We start from the raw sequence: 22,670 nt of genomic DNA on the forward strand, positions 1-22,670 counted from the left end.
AGTCTATTACTTGGCTCACCTAACCTTTCTGATCTGGCAAATTTTGTGGACTCTGGAGCCTGAGTTCATATCCAGTTCTACCACCTACTAGCTCAATGGCTTTGAGCCATTTCACTTCTTTGAGCCTCACATATAATAAATAATAGGTCCGACTTCCAAAAAATTAAATAGTCTTCTAAAACACAACCTTAACTTTTTCTGAATGTCCCATTGCTTGGACATAGTGTAGGTTGACTCTTCTAATTTAGATTGTTTCCAAATGTTCAGAATTAAAATATTTACATTTTATGTAGAGGTCACTTAGGGAGTTAGAAAATATGAATGAATACTTGCAGCTTTTTCCAAAATCTGAACTTCGTCCATCCAGTTTTATGTTTTTAAGTTTTGAGGAGGTGGCTGGTCAGTCTCACAAACAAGCTATGGCTCCGAGCAAACCCCAGGATTTAGGCCCACCACTGGAGAGACCACTGTTCAAATTCTACAGCATGAGGAGTTTTCAGTCTAAGAAGAGGAGGAGATGATACACAGTTTAGTCATATGATTTGGCAATTAAATTATAGTTCAGAGGAAGAACAAGATAAACATCATGTGGTAGCTACGTTTGAAGAGTGGACAAACTCCCTCTGGGGATGCTTCCCCCTTTCCCTTTCCTCTTGCACCCTTCGCCCTTGATGTTAGGTAGGTAGCAGGTAAAGGCAGCTGTCCCCTCACACCACTGCATCACTGCGGCTCACTGCCCGCCAGTCCTCCCAACACCATGTGAAGTTTAATCGTAAAAGCAAAGTTGTATTTTTTTCCCTTAAAGATTGACCTCTATTTTTTTTCATTTTATTTTTTTTAAAACCATGTGTGATCATTCATCATCCAGCTATAGCAACTATCAACATTTCCCCATCTTTTTTCACTTATTCTGTTTCCTCTCTTTTTTTTCTTAAGTATATGTTTGAAGGCAAATCCCAGGCCTCATGTTGTCATGTTATTTCAGCCCTACATGTCAGTAGGCATCCCTAAAAAAAAAATACATTTTCTTACATAACCTCGATACCATTATTACATCTAATAAAGTGAATAGTACTTCCCTGATACTATTTAATACCCCAATTATCTTTTAAAAATGATTTTGTAAGATTGCTTTTACAAATCTGGATCCAAACAAGATTACTTGGTTGTTTTGGTTCTTAAGTTTCCTTTAAAATATATAAATATTTTTTATATTTTTTTAGGCGAGGCAACCCTTGGTTGACCTCACAGATTGCAAGGACCTTGTCAGCTTACAATCTCTTATTTTTTTTATTTTTTTACGCCTACAGCACCTGGTCTTCCTAGGTGGTCTCCCATCCAAGTACTAACCAGGCCCGACCCTGCTTAGTTTCTGAGATCAGACGGGATCGGCCATAGACTAAAAGAAACATTTAAAAATATTCATACAATTCATTTTTAAAGAAACCGGGTCAGTTGCACCTAGACTGTCCACAACTTGAATTCGGCTAATGGATTCTTTGTGGTGTCAATAAACCTGTGCATCAACCCGCTGCATTTCCTGTAGACTGAAGTTAGACCTAAAGGCTTGATGAGATTGAGTCAACTATTTATTCACATGTTTTGAGGCAATAGTACTTCATTGATATTGATGCTAGAGCATATTTTTGTTTTATCAGATAACATAGTATCAGCTTGCCTCACTTGTAGTCCTGGGGAGGTCTATCAGGGAGGTTAGATGGTGACACGCCTGATACTTCCATTGTAAACTTCTTCCTCAATGTTCTACCCAGTGGTTTTCCATCTACTTATACCGAGTCAGTTATTAGGAAGCTGTTCATTTTAATAGAAAAATGTTGTGAAAGTGTCTAAAGGGAGACCTGATAGGACAGAAGTTTAAGTGGTTTCCCAAGATTAAACAGATACGCATGTGTTAGAAAATCAAATAAAGAGGTTAGACAAAAATGTTTTTAAAATTACAGAGTTGTTGCTGGATCATCTGGGAACTCTAGTCTGGGATCCACCATCAGTTGAGCAGCCTTAAGGCAAGTCCATATACATTTTATTTCCTCATCTGTAAATTGAAACATATGTGATGAACCCCCATAGATTCAATACCGTATGCTCCTTTTAGATAAAAACGAGAAACTTGGATAATAGCTTTGGTGCAGAGAGACTTTAGAATGAAAATGGCCTCCTTTATTGGTTATCATTCCATATATATCTTTTAATGCAAATTTGTATAAATATTTTATTCAACTAAAAATTTAAACATTTACCAGGCAATACACATCGGTGGCTTAGAGAGGGTTAGTTAGGTGTATATATGCACAATCATTTGTACACTAGTTATTATAGCATTGCTCTATCAGAGTGCTCGAAACCAAAGTTGGGGCAAGTCATAGAAATGAATGACCAGGGTCTGATGGGGAGCCAGGACATTTGTCTCTTTTAAAGTTAGGGCAGCCACCATATCACGAGCCCTGTGAAAATGCCTACTGGTATGGTGCCATATCTTCCAGTTTTCAAGGGAAACTAAATTGGACTTTTGTTATTAAAGCCTTTGAAATCAGACAATCCAAATTTTAAATCAAAACCCGGTGTACTATGTGCTTCTGCACCATATGCTTCACTCTAGTATAATTTTCAGTTAATTTTCAATAATCTTGTACTGCCAGAGAGCCCAAGAAATAGAGCTGTCACCTCACACTTAATCAAACTTGCAACATTTGCCCCCAAACCTGCTGGTTCTCTGTCTATATTAGCCTCAGTGTTTCAATCATTTCCAAACTCAAAATTTCAGTGTTTATTTCTCCTCTTTCCCACTATAATTAGTGAAAATCTGAGTCTGTTGATTTTTTTCTTATGAATTTTCTTGCTTTTCTTTTCCTTCCTTCCCGTTCCAGCTAGCCCATTCCTAGCCCCCGAAACTGCTCCTCTGATCCAGATTCTCTCTGCGTCCTAATTCCTGTCATTACCCTGTCAGGTTCACCCTCTTTTTCAAATGCCTCTTTTATTATCTCCCCTCTCAAAAACTTTCATGGGTCCCTGCTGCCTACCGTATAAATTCCATAACTTCTGCGCAGGTCTCCAGGTTTCATAGTCGTTTTATCTTAGCTGTCTGTCTACATTTACCCCTGGTATTCTCGAACCCCTTCTTCTTAAGGTCAGCTCGCCACCTATGATCCAGTCTCCCAGCCAGGACTGCCCAGAATCTTCTGGGAGTTTCTGGATAGTGGACGGATCCTTTCTCTAGATGTGTCTGCTGAAATGGGCTAGATTGTGGAGGTCTGTGCCCCACCCCCAGACCTTTTTTTTTTTTTTGAAGATTTTCATTATCATTTGAGCCGTAAGAAGGAAGTAGAGTAGGAAGCCCTCAGGTGAATCCTCCTCTAACTGAGGAAGGGGCAGGAGAAGGAAGAAGGCTGCCTTGGTCTTTAGAGTCCCTGTATGCCCTAGTTGGGGCTTCAGTGGAGAGGCCTTGATTGACTATCTTAAAGAGTTCCTTCTCCAACTGATTTCTCCTCTCTTTCTCTCTCTCTCTCCAGCTAAGGGTAGAAATTCTTATTTTGTTTATGTGAAGGCATACTAACTACAAGCATTTTGCAATTTGAATGCAATGGTGCTTATTTGTCTTTTAGCCTACCCACTTGTGCATGTCGTTAGATATTTGAGTGATTAACTTGGTCACTTTAATCTACTGGAGCAACTTGTTAGTCAATTAATGAACTTCCCTACTCAGAGAAGTCTTAAGAAAATTTGTTTTAGTGAAGTAGTGATGACTCACTGAAATAGATTCTCTCTTGTCTTCCTCAGCACTTTAAGCTCCTGATAGGGTACATAGCACCTAGTAGTATAGTTATCTGAACATGTGACTGTCTCCCATTTTACTCTGAATACTATGAAGCAGCCACTGATGTTACTGGTGTCACCAAGAACACCAGGTCTTGTGTGTGGCAAGCACTCAATATAGGAGATCCTTGACATTCTGTAATGATACACACTGAGTGTATCAGGAACCATCAAATCTGTGACCGTCATTAATCGAGATGTGAATGATGAGTGATTTATAGTCTTCAGCTAAATGATAGGCTTTTAAAGTCCTCTCAGCGTAAGTCTCAGATTCTACCAGCAGCTTAGATTTTTGCATATTATCTCATTTAATCAGCACAGTAACCTTCTGAAGTAAATAATATTTTTTTCTCCATTGCAAAATTTTACATGGCATTGACTTGCTAATAAACAAAGCCACAAATAGCAAATCTGTGAATGGCAAGGACCTACTGTGCACACTTGGATGGGTGGATAGATGATTAGAAAAAGTAATATGATTAAATAATGTGTTTGCTAAGGGCTTTTCATTCTAATATATGAAACATTTTGATCAACAGTGTTCACAAGATTAAACCGGGAAATAAGAGATGAAATAACCTGAAATAACAGATACTGTTCAATAATTTAATCTCATTTTTAAATTTTATTTTATTTTTAGCTTTTCTCGCTTTCACAAGAAGTAATAAAATACATGACTTGGAGATTGTACAGGACTCACTCAATCCTCAGTAAGAATTATTTTCACTTATTTCGTCTTCTTTTTCTTTAACAGGTGATGGCTGTGGGCACATAGTGACCTATCAGGACAGTGGCACCATGACATCTAAGAATTACCCAGGGACTTACCCCAATCACACTGTATGTGAAAAGACGATCACAGTGCCGAAAGGGAAGAGGTTGATTCTGAGGTTAGGAGATTTGGATATTGAGTCCCAGACCTGTGCTACTGGCTATCTTCTCTTCACCAGCAATTCTGATCAGTATGGTAAGAAAAGAGATCTGGATTTCTGTGAGTGTGAAAACGTGATTTCGGTGCAGGGAGGGGAAGGAGGAGGTGAAAGTTGTGTGTTTCTTAGTATTATAGCCTGGGAACATTAGAAGAGAAACTTGCTTTTTGTGAACTCTTGGGGTAGCTCACATGGTACATTTGCTTCATAAGCTTCAACAAAGACATCTAAGGAGATATTAGTGTTAGCCTGTTGTGCGTGTCTCAGAAGCTTTGTTTGCGTTTATATCTTGCTGAGAAGAAGACTAGAGATGTATGGCACTTGGCTAAAACATCTACAGTTCATTCATTCCTGTGACAAATATTTATTGAACAGTGATCATGTGTTCAGGAACTCTGAAGAATTGAGTGAGATATGGCAGTGAAAAAGCAAAGTTCCTCCTTTGTGGAGCTTGCATTGCTGGGAAGGTGGAAAATAAGCAAACACATCTATAATGTGAGAGAGTGGAAAAGAAAAGTGAAAATAAGAAAAATAAAGTATCCTAAGGTGACAAAGAGGCTGTTTTTGAGTGTGTTTGTGCTACTTCGACTGAGATAGTCAGGAAGGCTTCTCCAGTAAGGACACATTTGAGCAGAGACCGAGATGAAGTGAAGGAACAGACTGTGTCTGGGGTCGGAGTTTTCTGGGTAAGGGAACAGCAAGTGCAAGGGACAGTTTCCAGAATAATCTTTTGAAATTAAGCTTTCTGTGCTTTGGGGTGTGCTTGAGCACACTGGCCTCTGAAAGTACCATAACAGTGATCCTACCATCCTAAAGCCAAGGAAACAGCTTGAGTTTAGACGGTTTGACAACAAAGACAAAATCATATTCAGGTTCTTTTGAGATTAGAGATATTCTGAAATTCTCTCAGCATACAACTCCAAATATCATACAGGTTTTAGGTAAAATTTTGTCCGCCTGCTAGTTCTGTAGGCAGTTTCTCAAATAAACACCTTGCAAATCTGTCTTACATCCAGCCCAGAGTTGTCTCTCAGGGTACCCCCCATACCCCATGGAGCCCCAGACCAGCCCTGAGAGACTATTCAGAGGTCTAAACTTATCTAGGGCCCATGGGGAAAAACATTTAAGATTTTTTAGCTCTGGGAATTTTATGTCTATTTTGATGATGGCTGAATTACTCTGACAGAGTAAAGATGATTGATTTCACGTAATTATTTACAATATTTTAACTCTAGTTTGACTTAAATGGGAAAAAATGAGAATTTCAGGGACAGATAAGGCCCCTGGGAACACTTACTGTTCACTTACCTCTGGTAATTGAATATGTATTAACTTCTGGAGGCACTCTTCAGGGAATCCCTCATTAGCCAGGAAATTTTGTTTAGACATAGAGAAGATTGAGTGTTAGAGCTACAGTGTAAAATATGAGGCAAAGTGCTGCCAGGCCAGAAAGCGCTTTTCCACAAGGCCATCTCTGGGGGAACATCTGCTTTTCTAGAAGATGAGCAGTTAATTCCCCCTGCTGACAGCAGCAGAGGAATCGTGTGCTTACCTCTCAAATCAAAGGCTGAGGTGAGAAGAACTAGAAAGAGAAGTAAATTGTCCTCAAACGCAATTGGCGATGGATGTGGCTTTCCCACACTGGAAATTTACTCCATCATCTTTGATATATATTCATAAATATACAGAAAGGAGGAAAAGCTTAGGATTAATAAATATTAGAAGCTGGTTTATAAGGTGGTCCTGGTCAGCTTCAGGGCACTGTTGTCACACTTCTAGATTCTTGAATTTTCAAGACTTAGATGCTTTACTAGGAAATGAGTAACGAATTACAATTCACATGTAACAGTAAAGCCAAGTAAATTAATTTCTCTTTAATTTTTTTCTATATGAAGTTATGTTTGTCTTTTAAAAACAGAATATATGCTCATTGTAGAAATAAATATATTCGGTGTCTATTGTATGCCAGGCACATGCTTGGCCCTTACATAGATTTTTCTGGAATCCTTATTTCCACTCTGCAAAGTAAATATTTTTAACTCATTTGTACAAAACTGCTGCACAGTGAGATTTAAGTAATGTGTCGAAGTTCACACAGCTAAGTAAGAGCAGAAAGGAAGATTTCTATCTGTCTCTGTGGCTCCAAGTCATCTGTTTCCGGATGTCTGCTCCTCTCTCTTGGTCCCACCACCCAAAGGAAACCACAGCAAATTATTTCACTTCCCAGGTGACCAGCCCAACATTATATCATACAGCAATTTTGTATAAAACACAGGTGTAGTTAATATTTTTGGTTGGGGATGTTTGTAAGATAAAATATTTAATGATGCTCACATTTTCTTTTGTGGCTACTTTAAAGACTTTCTGATCAGTCATGCTGAAGCAAATCCAGCAGACAAGGATAGCAGAAATTAGCAATAAAAAGAAAACATGGAAAGGGAATTCGAATATTTCAATCCTATAAGCATATTTAAAAAGAATGAAATGGGTTAGGGACACGTGTAGTGAGTGTGCACATATATGCATCATATATGTTGCATGTGTATGTCTATGCATTTTGTAGTCTTGAAGAGCGTTCTGAGAATATCCACTTATTCATATATGTGTAATATTTAGAATATTTAATCTAGTGACTTCAATGTGGTAGATGCTCAGGGAATAAATGATTTTAAAAGTGAATTGACAAGTTCACTGACAAAGAACCAGTTAAATAAAACAAGTTATAGTTACTTGGAATATTAAACAGCTATTTGTTTAAAAGACTGTTAACCTGGAAAGCTGCTTATGATATAGTGTTAGGTAAAATATAAAAATATAGTAATGTTATAATGATAGAAAAAACTTTTGAATAAAATAAGACAATATAACTAGCAAAATGCTAAAGTAGGACTTTAGAATTGTTATGTCTTCCCTCTACTTTTAATATTTTCTTTAAGAAACATATATTTCTTAATAAAATAAAAAGCAAATAGTTTTCCTTTGACCAAAACCACTGACTAGACATATAGTTAAAATAGTTCCCTGGTCAGTTTGAACTTCCCAGAGGAGTGCAGGCTTCGTAAAGGAGGAGGACGGGGCAGAGGTGCTTTGCGTTCTGAGCTTGAGCTCAGGGAGTGGGCGTTCCTGTGGAGCTGTTGCCCAGCTCCCTGGGAAGGTGGGGGCCCCTCTGCAACCATTGTTGCCACAGGAGCTGGCATGACTGTGGAGGGAGGGCCCTGGTATCTTCAGCACAGGGTCCCGGGGACCCACAGCTCTATTGCCTGGGCTGGCGGTAGAGGGGAGTGCCCGCTGAAGAGCAGCCGTAGAGAATGTATGCTCTGAAATACCTCCTGAAATTCTGGTATTTGGCAGCCCTAATACTTCCATGTGTAGCTGAAACAGCTGAATAGTTTTAGTTTACCCAACTCTTTTTATTTCATTAACTAATTAGTTGCTAAAACCCGTTGCCAAGAGATTTTAAGACTCGACATTATCAGATTTTTGAATTTAAGGTTAATGTTTTGGAAAAGAATAATGTTTTCTGGCATGAGTGTTTGTAAGCTCTGCCAAGAGTAGACGTACTTGGGATGTGGTTGCATTAACCATTGTGAATATGCTGAAATTGTACAGTTTTAATCGTTATGCGGTTCATTTTTAAATGGTTCACCCCCATGCCAATTTTGTTTGAAATGTTTGGTTTATATACTTTTATAATCCACATTCGTGGTGGCAAAACACACTGTAAGCCGTGTGCCCACACCAGCTTTCACAGTAATCAAGCAAAATATGCACTTGATCTCATTGATGTTAAAAGGCCTGAAACATACAAGATGGGATTATTATTCTTCTGTTTTTTGTGTATTATAATTATGGCTGATATTTCAGATTCAAGCATCAATTAAAAGAATGTACTTAACATCTGTGGCCGAGTTATGACTCCCACTTTCAAAATACCCTTGAAACAGCCAGGAAGCTGATAAAGTCATGTCGATAAAGTATATCGACCCTACTTTAGAAAATATGTTTTTTAAAGAACAAAATAAGATTATATTTTTAAAAACAAATTTAACTTTTAAACTTATGAAAATTTTTGTATATCAAATATATATACTGACTTTCAAGATTATGAGTGCTAATATCCTGGACAAAAAAAGCTTTAAGAGGTATACTTTGCTTAGTGGAGATTGTTTTCACTGTACTTAGGGATTTCTGGGTTTTCGTTTGAGACCAAAGTAATTGAAGTAACTGAGACTCCCTTTAAAAAAAATGCTAATGTCTCTGCTCTTCCTTGGAATCCAGTCCAGCCAGGGTCACCAAGCTTTTGGTTGCTCCTCAGTCTCATTTAATCTGGGATCGTTCCTCAGTCTTTCTTTGTCTCTTATACGGTTTTGAAGAGTACTAACCAGTTATTCGTAGAACATCAGTGGATTTGGGTTGTTTTGATATTCCTTCATGATTAAGTTCAGATTATGCATTTTTGGCAAACATAACATTATTACTTTTTAAAATGATCTTTTAAAAGGTTTGTTTACAGCAACTTCTGACATTAGACAGGGCGAGGTCATATATTCCCCCAAGAATAAGTACTAAATCTACAGTATGTTTCTTTGCTTCCTTTTTCACTGCCTTTGTCAGGTGGACTCTTCTTTGCATTCAAAACTACATTAATTTAGGTTATTTAAAGTGTCTTCCCCAAACAGTGTTTTGTTGTTCAGAGAGGTCAATGGAATATGAGACTTTGGAAAGTCATATTTTGTATTCATGATATAAAACAAGTGGATAGTTATATGAAACATTAAAATATCTTGAGCTCAATGCTGATTCATGCATTGTGTCATACCAATATGCCTATATTTAAAATACAAAATATCTAATATTGTTTTATTTATGACATGGAAGAGGAAAGGCTGCAAATTCCTACTGAAGATCATTATTCTCAACTTGAAAATGCTTTCGTGACCCTGTCACATTTACTCCCCCTCTGGTTCGGTTCCATTTCCAGTCTTGCTGACCACAAAAGGACCTAGATATTTGACTTACCCAGGGGTTGTTTCTGCCATCACCGCTTCCTGGGAACTGTCATTTCTGTTTTCTTGATATTTCCAGAAGATCGACCAGACCCCAGTTTCCCCTGAAAGTTGATCCTCCCCAGTGGGTGCAGTTTAAAGTTACTCCTGGACCTCCTAAAGACCTGCTGGGGGGATCTTGGTGGGAACCAGGTCCAGGCTCTTCAGGATCTTAAAGAACCTTGTTTTGATGGAGTTTTATAGACATCCCCACCTGGGTCGTGGTGGTCCAATAAAACCAGGCTGGCCTTCGGAGTGGATTGAGATTAACATTTTGTTTCTGTGTAGATTTTTTACTTGCGTTTAAGAGTGTAGACTCGGGAATTAGGCTATCTGGCTCCGAATTCCTGCCCTAGTGCTTATTTTTTAATTGCTTGGCCTTGAGCAAATCACTTAAATCTTTCTGTATCTCCATTGCCTCATTTTAAAAATGAGCTAAATAATAGTATTTACCACATGTGGATGATCGAAGTGCATAGATAGATAGATAGATAGATAGATACATATATGCATGTATATGTATCTTGAATGATGTCTGCATGGCACATAATAAGCACACGGTATATGTTAGCCATCATCACCACTCTTCTCCCTCCTCCCCTGCCCACCCCGCTTCTCTTCACTCCTCTCAATTTTCTTGCACGCAGTTTATTCTTTGTCTCAGATGTCTAAAAGCAGAGAACACATTGGTCCCCTCTCAATCCTCCGAGTGTTCTCTTTTTACCAAGCAGTGACTGAGCTGCCTCATCACATCCCACCATACCCATCCTGGTGCATTTCTGGTGACCCGTTTGTCCAAATCATTCCAAGCATATGGTAAGGGTTCCATAAGCCAGAACTAGCGCCATGTAAGGATTTTCTCCATCCAGCTGCATGAGATGAGCAGAGAACTCATATTCTCTAAGCTCATAGCACATTCACTTTGTTTTTTAACTTATTTTCACTGCCATTGCGAGTCTATCTCTTTGCATCTATTTCTTATTAAAAGATACTCCTTATTGTCCCCTTTTACCCGTCTCCATTTTCTTCAGGCCATCCAAGGTTATCTTGTTAAGTATTGTAATAATTTCTTTCTTTCCTTATTTGAAAAATTATTGATTGTGCCCCACTTTCAACAGAGACTTATGAGTCTGGCATTCGGGGCTCACTCACTGTCTTTCCCACTCTATATTTCCACCTCATCTCTGAGTTTCCATGTCTCTGGGCCTTTTCTAAACATGTCACATAGTTTCATGCTCCAGTACATTTGTTGATGTTATATCTCCATGTGTCCCTCTTTTTCCTCCTTCCCCTGCTTTTCTGCCCCTTCTAACACACACACACACACACACACACACACACACACAGAGAGAGAGAGAGAGAGAGAGAAAGAGAGCGAGAGAAAGCGAGCGTGAGAAAGGCATACCAGATTTAATGCTCCCTACCCTGGAACCCTCTCTGATGTCCAGCAGCTCCAGTTGGGCTCATGTTTTTCTAAGCCCTCCGTAGAGTACAAATATCAGGTTGAGATCATTATTTTAGCTTCTATACCAGATAAGGGGTTTCCTGAGCAAGGAATTATTCATCTTTTTAGTATTTTATTCATCTTTTTAGTATTCTCCTATTAGTATTCTCCTAAGGGGTTTCCTGAGCAAGGAATTATTCATCTTTTTAGTATTTTATTCATCTTTTTAGTATTCTCCTATTGCTTAGCATAGTCTTGCAACTGCAGATTCTCAGTCAACGTTTAATGAGTCAGACTGCATGTAGCTTGATTTTGGCAGTCATAATACACTTAAGTGAGAGTGTTTTATTCACACTGTGGAAGATTTACAATAAGATTCTTCTATCTATAAATATCCTGTCAGCATTTAAAGAAAGACTTGATTTACATAAAATTTTAGGATTCTACTTATTATATAGAAAAGACTATAAAACAGTGTGGAAGGTGCCGGCAATCGAGCATTCAACTGTGTGCTGTACCCCTGGGCTTCGTACTTAGCGTTACTAACTCATTTAACCCTCACAATAGCACTGTGAGAGGGCCTATTTGTAACATCCGCACACAAGGAAACTGCAGCTCCAAGAGGTCAAGTAACTTTCTTAGGATCACTTAACTCTGATCTGGGATTCGGGTCAGGGCATTTGACTCCAGGGATCCTGCTCTTAAACACTGTGCCTTCCCAATTTAGAGTGACAGAAGCCATCTGATCCATGGCTTGTGCATAAGACCACAGCCATAGTTCTTGTTTGTCATTTCCTGGAAGAAATGGAAACTTCTGCAGGCCTCCCCACGGGGGTATCCTGGGAATGAAATGGATTTCTGAGAAATCACTCATATGTGGAGTATTAGTATAAATTTAAGGTTTAAAAATACATCTTAGTCCAAATGCTTAAGGAGGCATCATGGGCAGTGAACTTAATCGTAGTCAGTTAAATTAGCTGTGTTCTGCTAAATGATTTGCACTATAGGAAAACCAGGAAGTTCCAGAATTGTTCTCTTACATTTCCTGTACTTCCACCTCCACCCCCAATATATTTTTTTAACCATTGTCAGTTACTTAATAGTACAACAATGTGAAGCCAACTGTTAATATTTATATTACATTAAGAACAGGAGAAATGAGAAAAGTAGGAAATAATACTAAGTGTTTTGACTTGTAATTGCAACAAGATTTCTGTGATAATGTATTTGAATGATACATATCTGGCATACTGTAATAAGATCTAATAATCATAGTTCCTTGTCTGTTGATTTTTTTAAAATTCCAAATAGAGAAAAACACAAGATTGGCAGGCTCTATTTTATAAATGGTTTGTCTCCCAGTCGTATTATGGAGAATACAAAATTCTTTTCACTTTTGAAGACAAAACGAAAGCCTTCAAAGAAATTGCCAGCTTGTGGAAAGTTGTTTTGGGCCTCAAACACCCTAGAAGTGCGTTCTACCCTATTTTCAGGGCTACTTTTGTGGAAACTCTTGAGAAGGACTGCTTTGCTAGTTTTGTTTTGTTCTGTCTTTTATGCCAAGGTAGAATTGAGAAGAACCTTAAACTTATAGAAAACTTTGTATCAGCCAGAAGGTTCCACATTAGACACCTCATTAACATAAGTATAAGCTTCAAAGAGAAAAAGCTATAGGCCTCCTCCTTCTCCTCTTTTCCAAATACTTCCCTGGGGACTACTATGATTTTGTTTCAGTAATTATCCTTTTTTTGTTGGAAAAGAAATAATGGCCTAGGTGTGTCGTGAGCTCCGTGTAAAGGCACTTCTTGCCCTGGGCCCCATAGCCCCAAGGAAAGCCACACCTTTGTCTAGGAATCTGCCTGGTTCATTTATCATCTGTCACTGATTTTTGTCTGGGAACCAGAAATCAGACCTCTCCAGGGATACCACTTACATTCTTACGTGACTATGGTTTTAATGGCACAGTCCAGGAATATCCCTTTTTTATGCTAATTTTGCCCTTTTTCAAAGAAAATAGCCCTGAAAATTCTGTAATTTTGTACAATGACGCTATTGCAATTAGCAAGCAAGGACAAATCTTGCCATTTGACTGCACTGAAAAAAAAAAAAATTGGAAAACAGACCCAAGTCTAATGGCATGGCATTTGCAGCTTCAGCATTTCTGGAGATTGTTTTATCAGCACACATCTGAAAACAGATCTGGGCCGCACTGGGTACCACTTTCCTGGCAGCTGATAGTGTGCCATGTGGCTGGCTCTGCCAGGGGCACTTCCAGGGAGCGTCACTTAGGCTCATTGGCATCTGTCATGAGAAATTAAATGTGTGCTTCAGAAACTACTTATAAGGTTAATGAAGGTTTTGAGGAGTGTTTTTGTTGTTTGATTTGATTTATGATAGATCTCTCAGGAGTTAGGTTTTCATTTGGTCTCTGTGTTTTTCATCACTGAGAGAGTAGTTATGGAGGGGGAGGGGGTCTGTTTTTTCCTAACAATATGCATCCATTTTTGAAACAGGCCCCTTTCACAGATGAAACAATAACTTAGTTTCATCAGTTTCAAGCTCAAAAGCATAGACCCACCTGAAGTGACTTGGAACTATTATTAACCAAACTATTACTGCAATGTCCACAGACTGAGGCAGACAGTCCATGGAGAATAGAGCAGTATTGGAAACTGCTGCCCAGATTGTCAGATTGCCAGAAAATCAAGAGGGTTCCGAGCTTGGCTCTGGGCAGACAGTTCATTCTTCCTTGTAGGACAGTTTTCTTTTTTTCACACATGGAAAGATAAAGGGTTTCCCCTCTCAGCTGTTCATGGAACAGTGGCCCCAAACAGGGGACGTGTTGAGAGGAACTGGCCTACTGTGCTAAAAAAAAGCAGCTCCTGCAGTTCCTGGCCCTTTATTCCTTTTGTCCAAGGAATCAGTTCCTTGTCTGCTAGGTCTTGGTCTCACGTCTGATGCCAAATGCCACAGTGCTATTCCATTTGATATCACTGATAGCTCTTCCCATGATCCAGGGCTACCAGTTACACTCCATAAAAGGCAGAAGTAGTTATTTTTCCTGATTTTTCTGCCTACTTGATGAAGTGCCTTTCTGCTGTGCCTTAGTCTGATGGGAACTTGGGACTGCAAAGTAAGATGGAACCTACTTCACAGACAATGGTAGAGGAGACAGAAGGTGGGAGTTAGATGGCAAGATTAAGTTGTATATAACACAGGCACTGGCCATCGTGAAGCAGAACTGTTATAATTTTGGTCTGCTGTAGTTTAGATCTGCTATAATTTAGGTCTGCAACAGTTCTTAAGACCCACTCGGGAAGGACTGGGGTTCAGTCTGGCTGTGAACTGAGGCAGGTTTACCAATCCAGGGACACAGCCCAGGATGGAGAATGTAACCGTGTTCAAAGTTCGAAGTCACCAAGCTCTCATTCGGGTTCCCAGTGAAATTGCCTTTGTGAATGTTTAAATATCGCCATAGACCCTTTTAAAAAGTTAAGATGGAGAATACTAATGTGAAATATATCCTTTGGGCAGGTGTGGGTATAGGAAGCCTTTTATAAGAAAATATATCACCTTCAAGGAGTCTGGCTGAAAACTGAGAACATTACTTAGGACAGATTTGTAGGATCCTTCAGTGGTTTCCCATTAATTATTTTTCCCACTCACTGCCAGTCAGGTTTTTCTATTTTCATCTGTTTTCCATTTTAACTCTAGGAATGCAGTTATTATTAATTTCCAGCCTGTGAAAAGGAATCTTTATCTGTCAGACCTTTATCTGTCAGTTAATAATTTGGATGTTTTGCCATCGGCAATACAGCAGCCAATACTTGACTTCCATCCCTCACCCTGGACCTAAACTGCCTCCTGCTATTGTGGTGGTTGTGCCGTGATGAATCTATCAAAATAATTTTTAATGATGACATTTATATAAAGAGGGTATATCCTATCCACTCTAAGATTTGGTTACAATTTTGCAGCACATTAAAAAGAATGTGAGAGGGATCGGCGCCTTTCAGTAAGGGTGATTAAAGGAGTGTGTGTTTACATTTTCTTTCTTTGAACTTCTTCCAGAAATATTTGCATGCCTATCATGACTTTGGGAGGATGGATACAACCAAATTAGAGTTTTATTATATGTGTTTCTTGGTCTGGGAAATCATATGCATTGCACAACATCTTAGTATGATGACATACACGCTTATCTGTCTGTGTAAAATATATACAATTTTGCGAGCGACTGTTCCAGAAAATGTTTTTTAATTCTAATTATTTAGCCATGAGAAAGAAGGACTTTCTGCGATTTGCAACAACATGGATGAGTCTTGAGCATATTGTGCTAAATGAGATCAGTCAGACAGAGAAAGACAAGTACTGTATGATATCACTTATATGTGGGATATTAACCTAAAAGCCATAAATGGACAGGTCAAACAAACATTAACTCATGGACATAGACAATAGACTAGTGGTTACCAGAGGGTAGGGGGTAGAGGGAGTGGGGAGGTAGCCGGGGTAAAAGGGGTCAAATATGTGGTGACAGAAAGAAATCTACCTATGGGAGGCGAACACACAATGTAAATATATACAGCTGAAATGTACAGCTGAAACTTATCAGATTGCACTAACCAATGTCACCATAAAAATAAATTAATTAAAAATAAAAAATTTAAAAAAATAAAAATAAATTAAAAAGCCAAGCTTGTATCACCAGGGGAATGAAGGGTGGGGTGACAGGACAGATGTTGTTTAAGGGTACAGACTTGCAAAGAGAGAATAGATAAGCCCTAGCCTAGAGATCTAATGCACAATATAGTGAATATAGACAACAATATTGTATTCTAACCATCAAACTTGTTGAGAGACTAGAACTTAATTATTCCAACCACTAAAAAGAAGTGATAATTATGTAACATGATAGGAGTGCTAATTATTTTTACAATGGTGATCATATTAAAATATATAGATGTATAATTAACATGTTATACACTTTAAATTTACAGTATTGTATATCAAATTGCATTCAACTAAAAAAATTCCAAACGTATTTTCACTGATAATTTAGACTTGTTTATATCCATTTATAATAGAACTCATTGGAATGCTATAGAAATTTGAGAGATTAATATCATCATCATTTAGAGAGGAGATAATATGTTGTTATTTCCTCTTGGAAAAAATAAATGTGGTTAGAAAAATATTCTGATTTATTAATACAACAAGTTACTAGTTATGTTATTTTTATTCTTAGGTTTGCGAAGTAAACACATCTATCTGTGCAAAGAAATAAATTTCAAATATACGCAAACAAACAGAATAAGTTGAATAGTCAAGCACAGTAATCTGACTCAGTTTAATTTTGCAAAACTACCTTTCTACTTTATTATACAAAATGAATTTAGTATAAATTGCCTAACTGCCATGCTTGTGAGCACTATTAAAGTTCATAAACATTCACATATCTATTACACTAATGATTTCCTTTCTTGCATTTCCACACTTTCTGATTTTTTTGTGATATTTTAAAATGACAGGATGAAATATGTATCTTTAAAATTAGGTTTGATTTTTAAAAACTGTTGCAGATGGAAGCACATTTAACTTCATTTCAATTCAAAGAATATGTGGAAGGCCGCCTCATGCCAGGTATTGTACAAGCTGCTGGAGATAAAGTGATAGAAAAGTTCCTAATCCCGTGAGACTCAGTCTAAAAAGAAAGCAGACATTATTTGTTTGTTTGTCTTATGTATTCATTTATTTATTTCACAAATACTTATATAGCTCTCATTATATACTACGTACTCTTCTAAGTAATTTGCAAGTATTAACTCAGGTGAGTAATTATATAAATGAGTGTTTCTAAAGAGGGAAGTGATCATTTTTATTTGGATTTTGCTATAATTTAACAGTAGGGAACAACAGAGATTTGGGGGTACAAAGGTAAACACACAGCATTTCTCTCACTCTTCATCACATCTCAGAATGGAGACCAGCACAGGACAGAAGAGAAATCCAATCCTTTGTATCAGGAGAGGAATGCTTAGTGGGGTCCCATGCTGGTTTTCGCTAGTGTCAACAGTTTTATCCACCTTGAGTTAGAGTGGTCTCTTTCTTCTCTCCCTCCTTCCTTAGCCTGATGTTGTCATTATTTTTGCTCTTGACTCTTTCCATACTGTTTTATTTTGGGAAAAGTTGGTGAAGAATAACTCCCTTCAAAATTTGCTTGCTAATCCCTATTTTCAGAGAAATGATTGTCTTGCATACATGACTTTCAAGATGACAGTTTACAAACTAACTTTTAACTTGAGTAGTGTTAAGAAGGTCTTTTTTTACCTCTAAATATAATTTTGTACTATGAAAGTTCACTGAGCTTCCTATTGCTTTTCAAGCAACTTATTCTAGAAACAGTTTATGTTATTCTCTTAATTGCATAATTTATACTATGATGTTTCAAAAGCCTTTAGAAATTATTCTGCTTTTTTGTAAACGTCATTTTACAAATCAAAATAAATTATATGGGTTAACCAGAAGCTACTGTAAGAGAAAGATAAATTGAAAAACTGCATGAGAATGCAGTTGGATAGTCTTTTAATTTTGGAACTTCCTTGAAAAATGGGAATATATGAGTTTCTTTGAGCAAATTTAAGACTATCATTTTTGTGATAACATTTCCTTTTCTACCTGTCTTAGTCTATTTAGGCTGCTGTGACAGAATACCATGGGCTGGGTAGCTTTAAAACAAGACATTCATTCCTCACAGTCTGGAGGCTAAGAAGTCCAAGGTCATGGTGCAGCCAATTCGGTGTACTGGCATGTGAGGGCCCACTTCCAGGTTCATAGCCTTCTCTCTGGGTCTTACATGGTGAAGGGGCAAGCAGGCTTTTTGGGGCCTCCTTTATAAAGGCACTCACTAATCCATGCCTTTCATGAGGGCTCCACCCTCACAACCTAAGCACTTTCCAAAGGCCCTGCTTCCTCACTCCATCGCTTCGGGGCATTAGGATTTCAACATAGGAATTTTGAGGGAACACAAACATTTTGACCATACTTTTAAGCAAATTTAGGAGGCCCCTAGAGTATCACTTTTGGGATAACATTTTCTTGACTACTTATATTTGACCTTTTTTGGGAGGTTAGCCTTATTTTTATAAACACCAAAACCTATCTCTTGGGGTATTCACAGTTACCTAGTTCCGGCCTCTTACTTTTCCAGAGTTAGCCACTCCCTGCACCCCTTGGTTTGTCACTGTTAGTCTCAGTATTAATCACAATTTCAGCTAGTTAGTCTCAGTATTAATCACAATTTCAGCTGGTTAAAAACCCCTTGGTTTGTCACTGTTAGTCTCAGTATTAATCACAATTTCAGCTGGTTAGTCTCAGTATTAATCACAATTTCAGCTGGTTAAAAATTACACCTTACATATGTGTTGTCTGGTAAATTCGAACTTTAAGGGAAAAAAAAATGCCATATACTAATTCTTTGTGCTGGTCTAAATTTTATAATGTGCCAAAAATGTGCCTTGTTTTTAGGTCCGTATTGTGGAAATATGGATGTTCCCAAAGAACTCCTGCTGGACACAAGTGAAGTAACTATTCGCTTTGAGAGTGGATCCCACATTTCTGGGCGGGGTTTTTTGCTGAACTATGCCAGCAGCGACCATCCAGGTATGGCAGAAGAATCAACACAAATCTATAAACCTTTACCTGTTTAAAAATTCCTCTTGCTGCTTATCACTGTCTCGGGACAGAACTGTGACCTCAAATACTGAATTAAGATGTGAGGAAAGAGAATCCAACGTCTTTGTAGGTAGTTAGGTCTGAACTGAACACTTTTATAAAACATGTTAGACAAGTTGTCTTGTGTGGGAGAGGGTTCATCTCATTGTCCCAGGAACCTTGGGTGGAGCATCTTCAGGGCTGCTGTTCTGACCCTTCTAAATGGTTTCTCTGAACCCCTCCCCCAACTCTTTTCTTAGCTCAGGGGACAAGCCTTTTAACCAGTGGTACCCTACCTCAACCCCCCACATGTGCACACATACGTCTACCAGTGTACCAGTGTGGGAGGCATGTGAGTATGAGCAGGATGCAGTCACTGTCGCAGAGTCCTCCAACCACAGAGCTGACACTTGAACAGGGGAGAAAGGAAGCATGAACACTAATGGGAGAGAAAAGCATGGCCTCTGCCCAAGCCTCTTGTGTTCTAATCACCATGCATCCTACTCTGTGTTGGCGGAGGGTCACAAGTGCTCAGAATTTCTGCTCTCAGTCCCCCCTACTCTGGCAGATGTACCTTGGGAAGTGGGTGCACCATTCATTTCCTTCTTAGCCAATCAGATCTGACCAATCCCAGCAGGCCCCAGCATGCCCCAGCATGCCCAGTGTTCACCATACATTGCTTCTTAAAAACTAAGGAAAGAATGAACTATTGCAGCAAGTATGGAATATTTCGGAAACTATACTAGGTTAATGTAAATGCATCAAAATCTACAAAATCTTAGCATCTCCATTGCTGAATTCTCTCCAGTACTCCAAACAGCACTCTTATTTAAGTCCTTGGTCCTGATTCCTCACAGTTTTGGTAAACACCGATTCTGTGGTCACTTGGATGTCACTAAGTTGTTAAAATGCTCCTGAACTTTCTCTATGAACCACACGGGACTCTTGAAATTGTTTTCCTCCTGCCAAGGGAGGTTATACGCATGATCTTATAGGCATGTCGTGGATAGTAACTAACCAGTGTTGGTTTTTCTGTTGGGAAGAGATTCTGCTATCATTCACAGGACAATCATTGAAAAACCATCATTGGTGTTAAAAACAAAAAATGAAGGGAACTAACTAACTAACTAAATCCTCAGTCAGTGTTCTCAGTTTTTATTTATTCTTAAACAGAATTCAGATAACTAGATAATGAATAAATGCTTTTTAAATGTCTTTATTTAAAAAGAAATCTTTCGAGCATGAGTTCCTAACTTCCATTCAGTCTGTTAATTTCAATTATCTTTATTTATGACAGATTTAATAACGTGCTTGGAACGAGCTAACCATTATTTGAAGACAGAATACAGGTAAATATAGATGTCCTAGCTGTTCTACCATCATATGTTGCTGAATATTTTATTTTTCTTGACATGAAACCAGGTAAAATAACTTATTTATACTTATTTTTTTAAATCACCTATGTAATTCATGAGAAATATTTGAAATGATTTCTTATATAGCAGAGGTCAGCAAACTTTTTCTGTCAAGGGCCAGATAGTAAATATTTTAGGTCATGCACGCCATGTGGTCTTTATTGCATCTATTCATAGTTTTTGCCACTTTAATGCAAAAGTAGCCATAGACAGTATGTAAACAAATGAGCATGGCTGTGTTCTGATAAAACTTTATTTTCAAAAACAAGCAGCAGGCCGGATTTAGCCCAGGAGCCAATTTGCTGACTCCTAGTTCCACAACCAATGAGCCATACTGGAGTTTTACTTGGCCTGTACTTGAAAGTGACTTTTATCAATTTTTCACTTTTAGAGGGGGTTCATTTTGTCTTTCCCACAAAAGTAAAACCTGCGAATAGGAGGTGAAATTTTTCATTCCAGCTTTATTTTAACTGGAAAAATTAATCTCTTTGATGTACATTTCCTCACCTATAAAGTAAGAGGCTATAGTAAGATTTCTCAACCTTAGCACCATTGATATTTTGGATGATTCTTTGTTAGAAAAAGCTGTTCTGTGCATTGTTGGCTATTTAGCTGTATCATTGGTTTCTACCCTCTTCATGCCAGATGTGATAACCAAAAATGTCTCCAGACATTGCCAAATGTCTCCCAGTAGGTGAAATTCACCACCAGTTGAGAACCACTGGACTGGAGATCATTGCCAACAACAATGACAACACTCAGGACAATATAACTCCTTAGAGTGCTTTCGTAGAGCCAAGTACAGCTCTCTGGACTTAGCATATAGTAACTAATATGAATGTTCCAATATGCCTGCAAGGCAGATTCTGTTATACCCTGAAAACAGCGGCACAAAACAAGTAACTTTCCCAGGATTACACATTTAATAAGTATATCCAGAGTCAGGCTCAGGGTCCATGGTCCTAACCATCTCAGGCATTCTAATAAGTGAGATTATTTGATATGCAGAATCAACTCTAGTGTTAACTAATTTTAAGCCTAATAGAGCAAAAATGAAATGAAATAATGACCAGTAATTAAATGTTGCCCTTTAAAGTTGCTGTTTATTCAATGTAGATATACGTAAATATTCTCTGAGATCTTTCCAGCCATACCTATACAGTCCCCTTCAGAAAAGCTTCTGGGCATCAATAGTCATTTCCTGTCCCGAAGAAAGGAATATACTCTGGCCTACAGCATGAAATGATGGTTCCAGATCATCTAAGCTGTAGCCCAACTGTTTTGTAGTGCTTAGGTAAAAATGAGGTATGATGACACTACAGGTCCACAGTCCCTTATCTAGAATTGTAAAATGCAGAATACTTTAAAAATCAAAAGGTTTTTGTAACTAATTTGGTGACAATATTGGATTAATGTGACCTTACATTCACTTGACAGCAAAACTGTCTTAAATTGAGTCTATTTACTCTTTATGTATTGGACTTACTATAACTATTCATGTATTTGATACAGGGATATCCACGTTTTAGATTAATCTGTGCAGACCTCACTGGGGTCTTACATCATATACGTCATTGGAATTGTTTTACTCTTCTAAAATCCAAAAAATTCTGAATTCTGAAATAAATCTGTTCTTAACAGTTAAGATAAGAAACTGTAAATCTGTAGTAAGATTCTCCATTATTTTTATTCTTGATTCCTTGATTATTGCTGCAATGCTGGACTCCGTAAGGTCAATGAGAAAGAATTGTGAGACATTTACTTGTGTAGTTTTGATAATTAGATGTTGTTACTCATCTAATTTGCTAAGTCAGCAGGAGGAAACTGAGAGGAAATGAAGTAAAAGCAACTTCTATTTTGGAATCTATTTGGACTGGTACATTCTTTTTAAACAAACCAAGTAAACATTATTGTAATGTGGTATATATAGAAACAAGGCATTCATCTTCAAAGTTGTCATTGTTCTTAAAATATTTTGACTCTTTTTCCATGTTTTTCATAGACTTATAGCTGTTCCTCATAACCTATTGATATGTTGACACTTGAAGGAACTAAATAGATGAGGAAGCTGAATTTAGGGGGATGTTAATGCTCTGTTCAGGGTCCCATGGTTAGCTGGTAGTACCAGTGCCTGAGTCACCTTGCCCTGGGCCTCTTCAGCTATACCATATACTATGAAATGTTTCTGGAAAATTTCTTGGAAAATGACTGTTAAGTAAATGAATTCCTAATTTTAAAAATATATCTTTTTTAGTCAAACTTATAGAGACGGAAAGTAGAAAAGTAGTTGCTA

At 38.0% G+C, this 22,670-nt stretch overlaps 1 protein-coding gene across 1 annotated transcript in view; it reads left to right on the forward strand.

Annotated features, from left to right (window-relative positions):
- The first annotated feature begins 4,590 nt into the window (after positions 1–4,590).
- Positions 4,591–22,670, forward strand: part of DCBLD1 (discoidin, CUB and LCCL domain containing 1) — a 40,498-nt gene continuing 22,418 nt past the window's right edge. The window contains exons 1-3 of the mRNA XM_006926120.3: positions 4,591–4,798; positions 18,777–18,911; positions 20,260–20,311. Of these exons, the coding sequence (XP_006926182.1) occupies positions 4,630–4,798; positions 18,777–18,911; positions 20,260–20,311 (356 nt within the window). The 5' untranslated portion in view covers positions 4,591–4,629. The remainder of the gene's footprint in view (positions 4,799–18,776; positions 18,912–20,259; positions 20,312–22,670) is intronic.

This window comes from Pteropus alecto, unplaced genomic scaffold (genome assembly GCF_000325575.1).
Source record: "Pteropus alecto unplaced genomic scaffold, ASM32557v1 scaffold79, whole genome shotgun sequence".
NCBI lineage: Eukaryota > Metazoa > Chordata > Mammalia > Chiroptera > Pteropodidae > Pteropus > Pteropus alecto.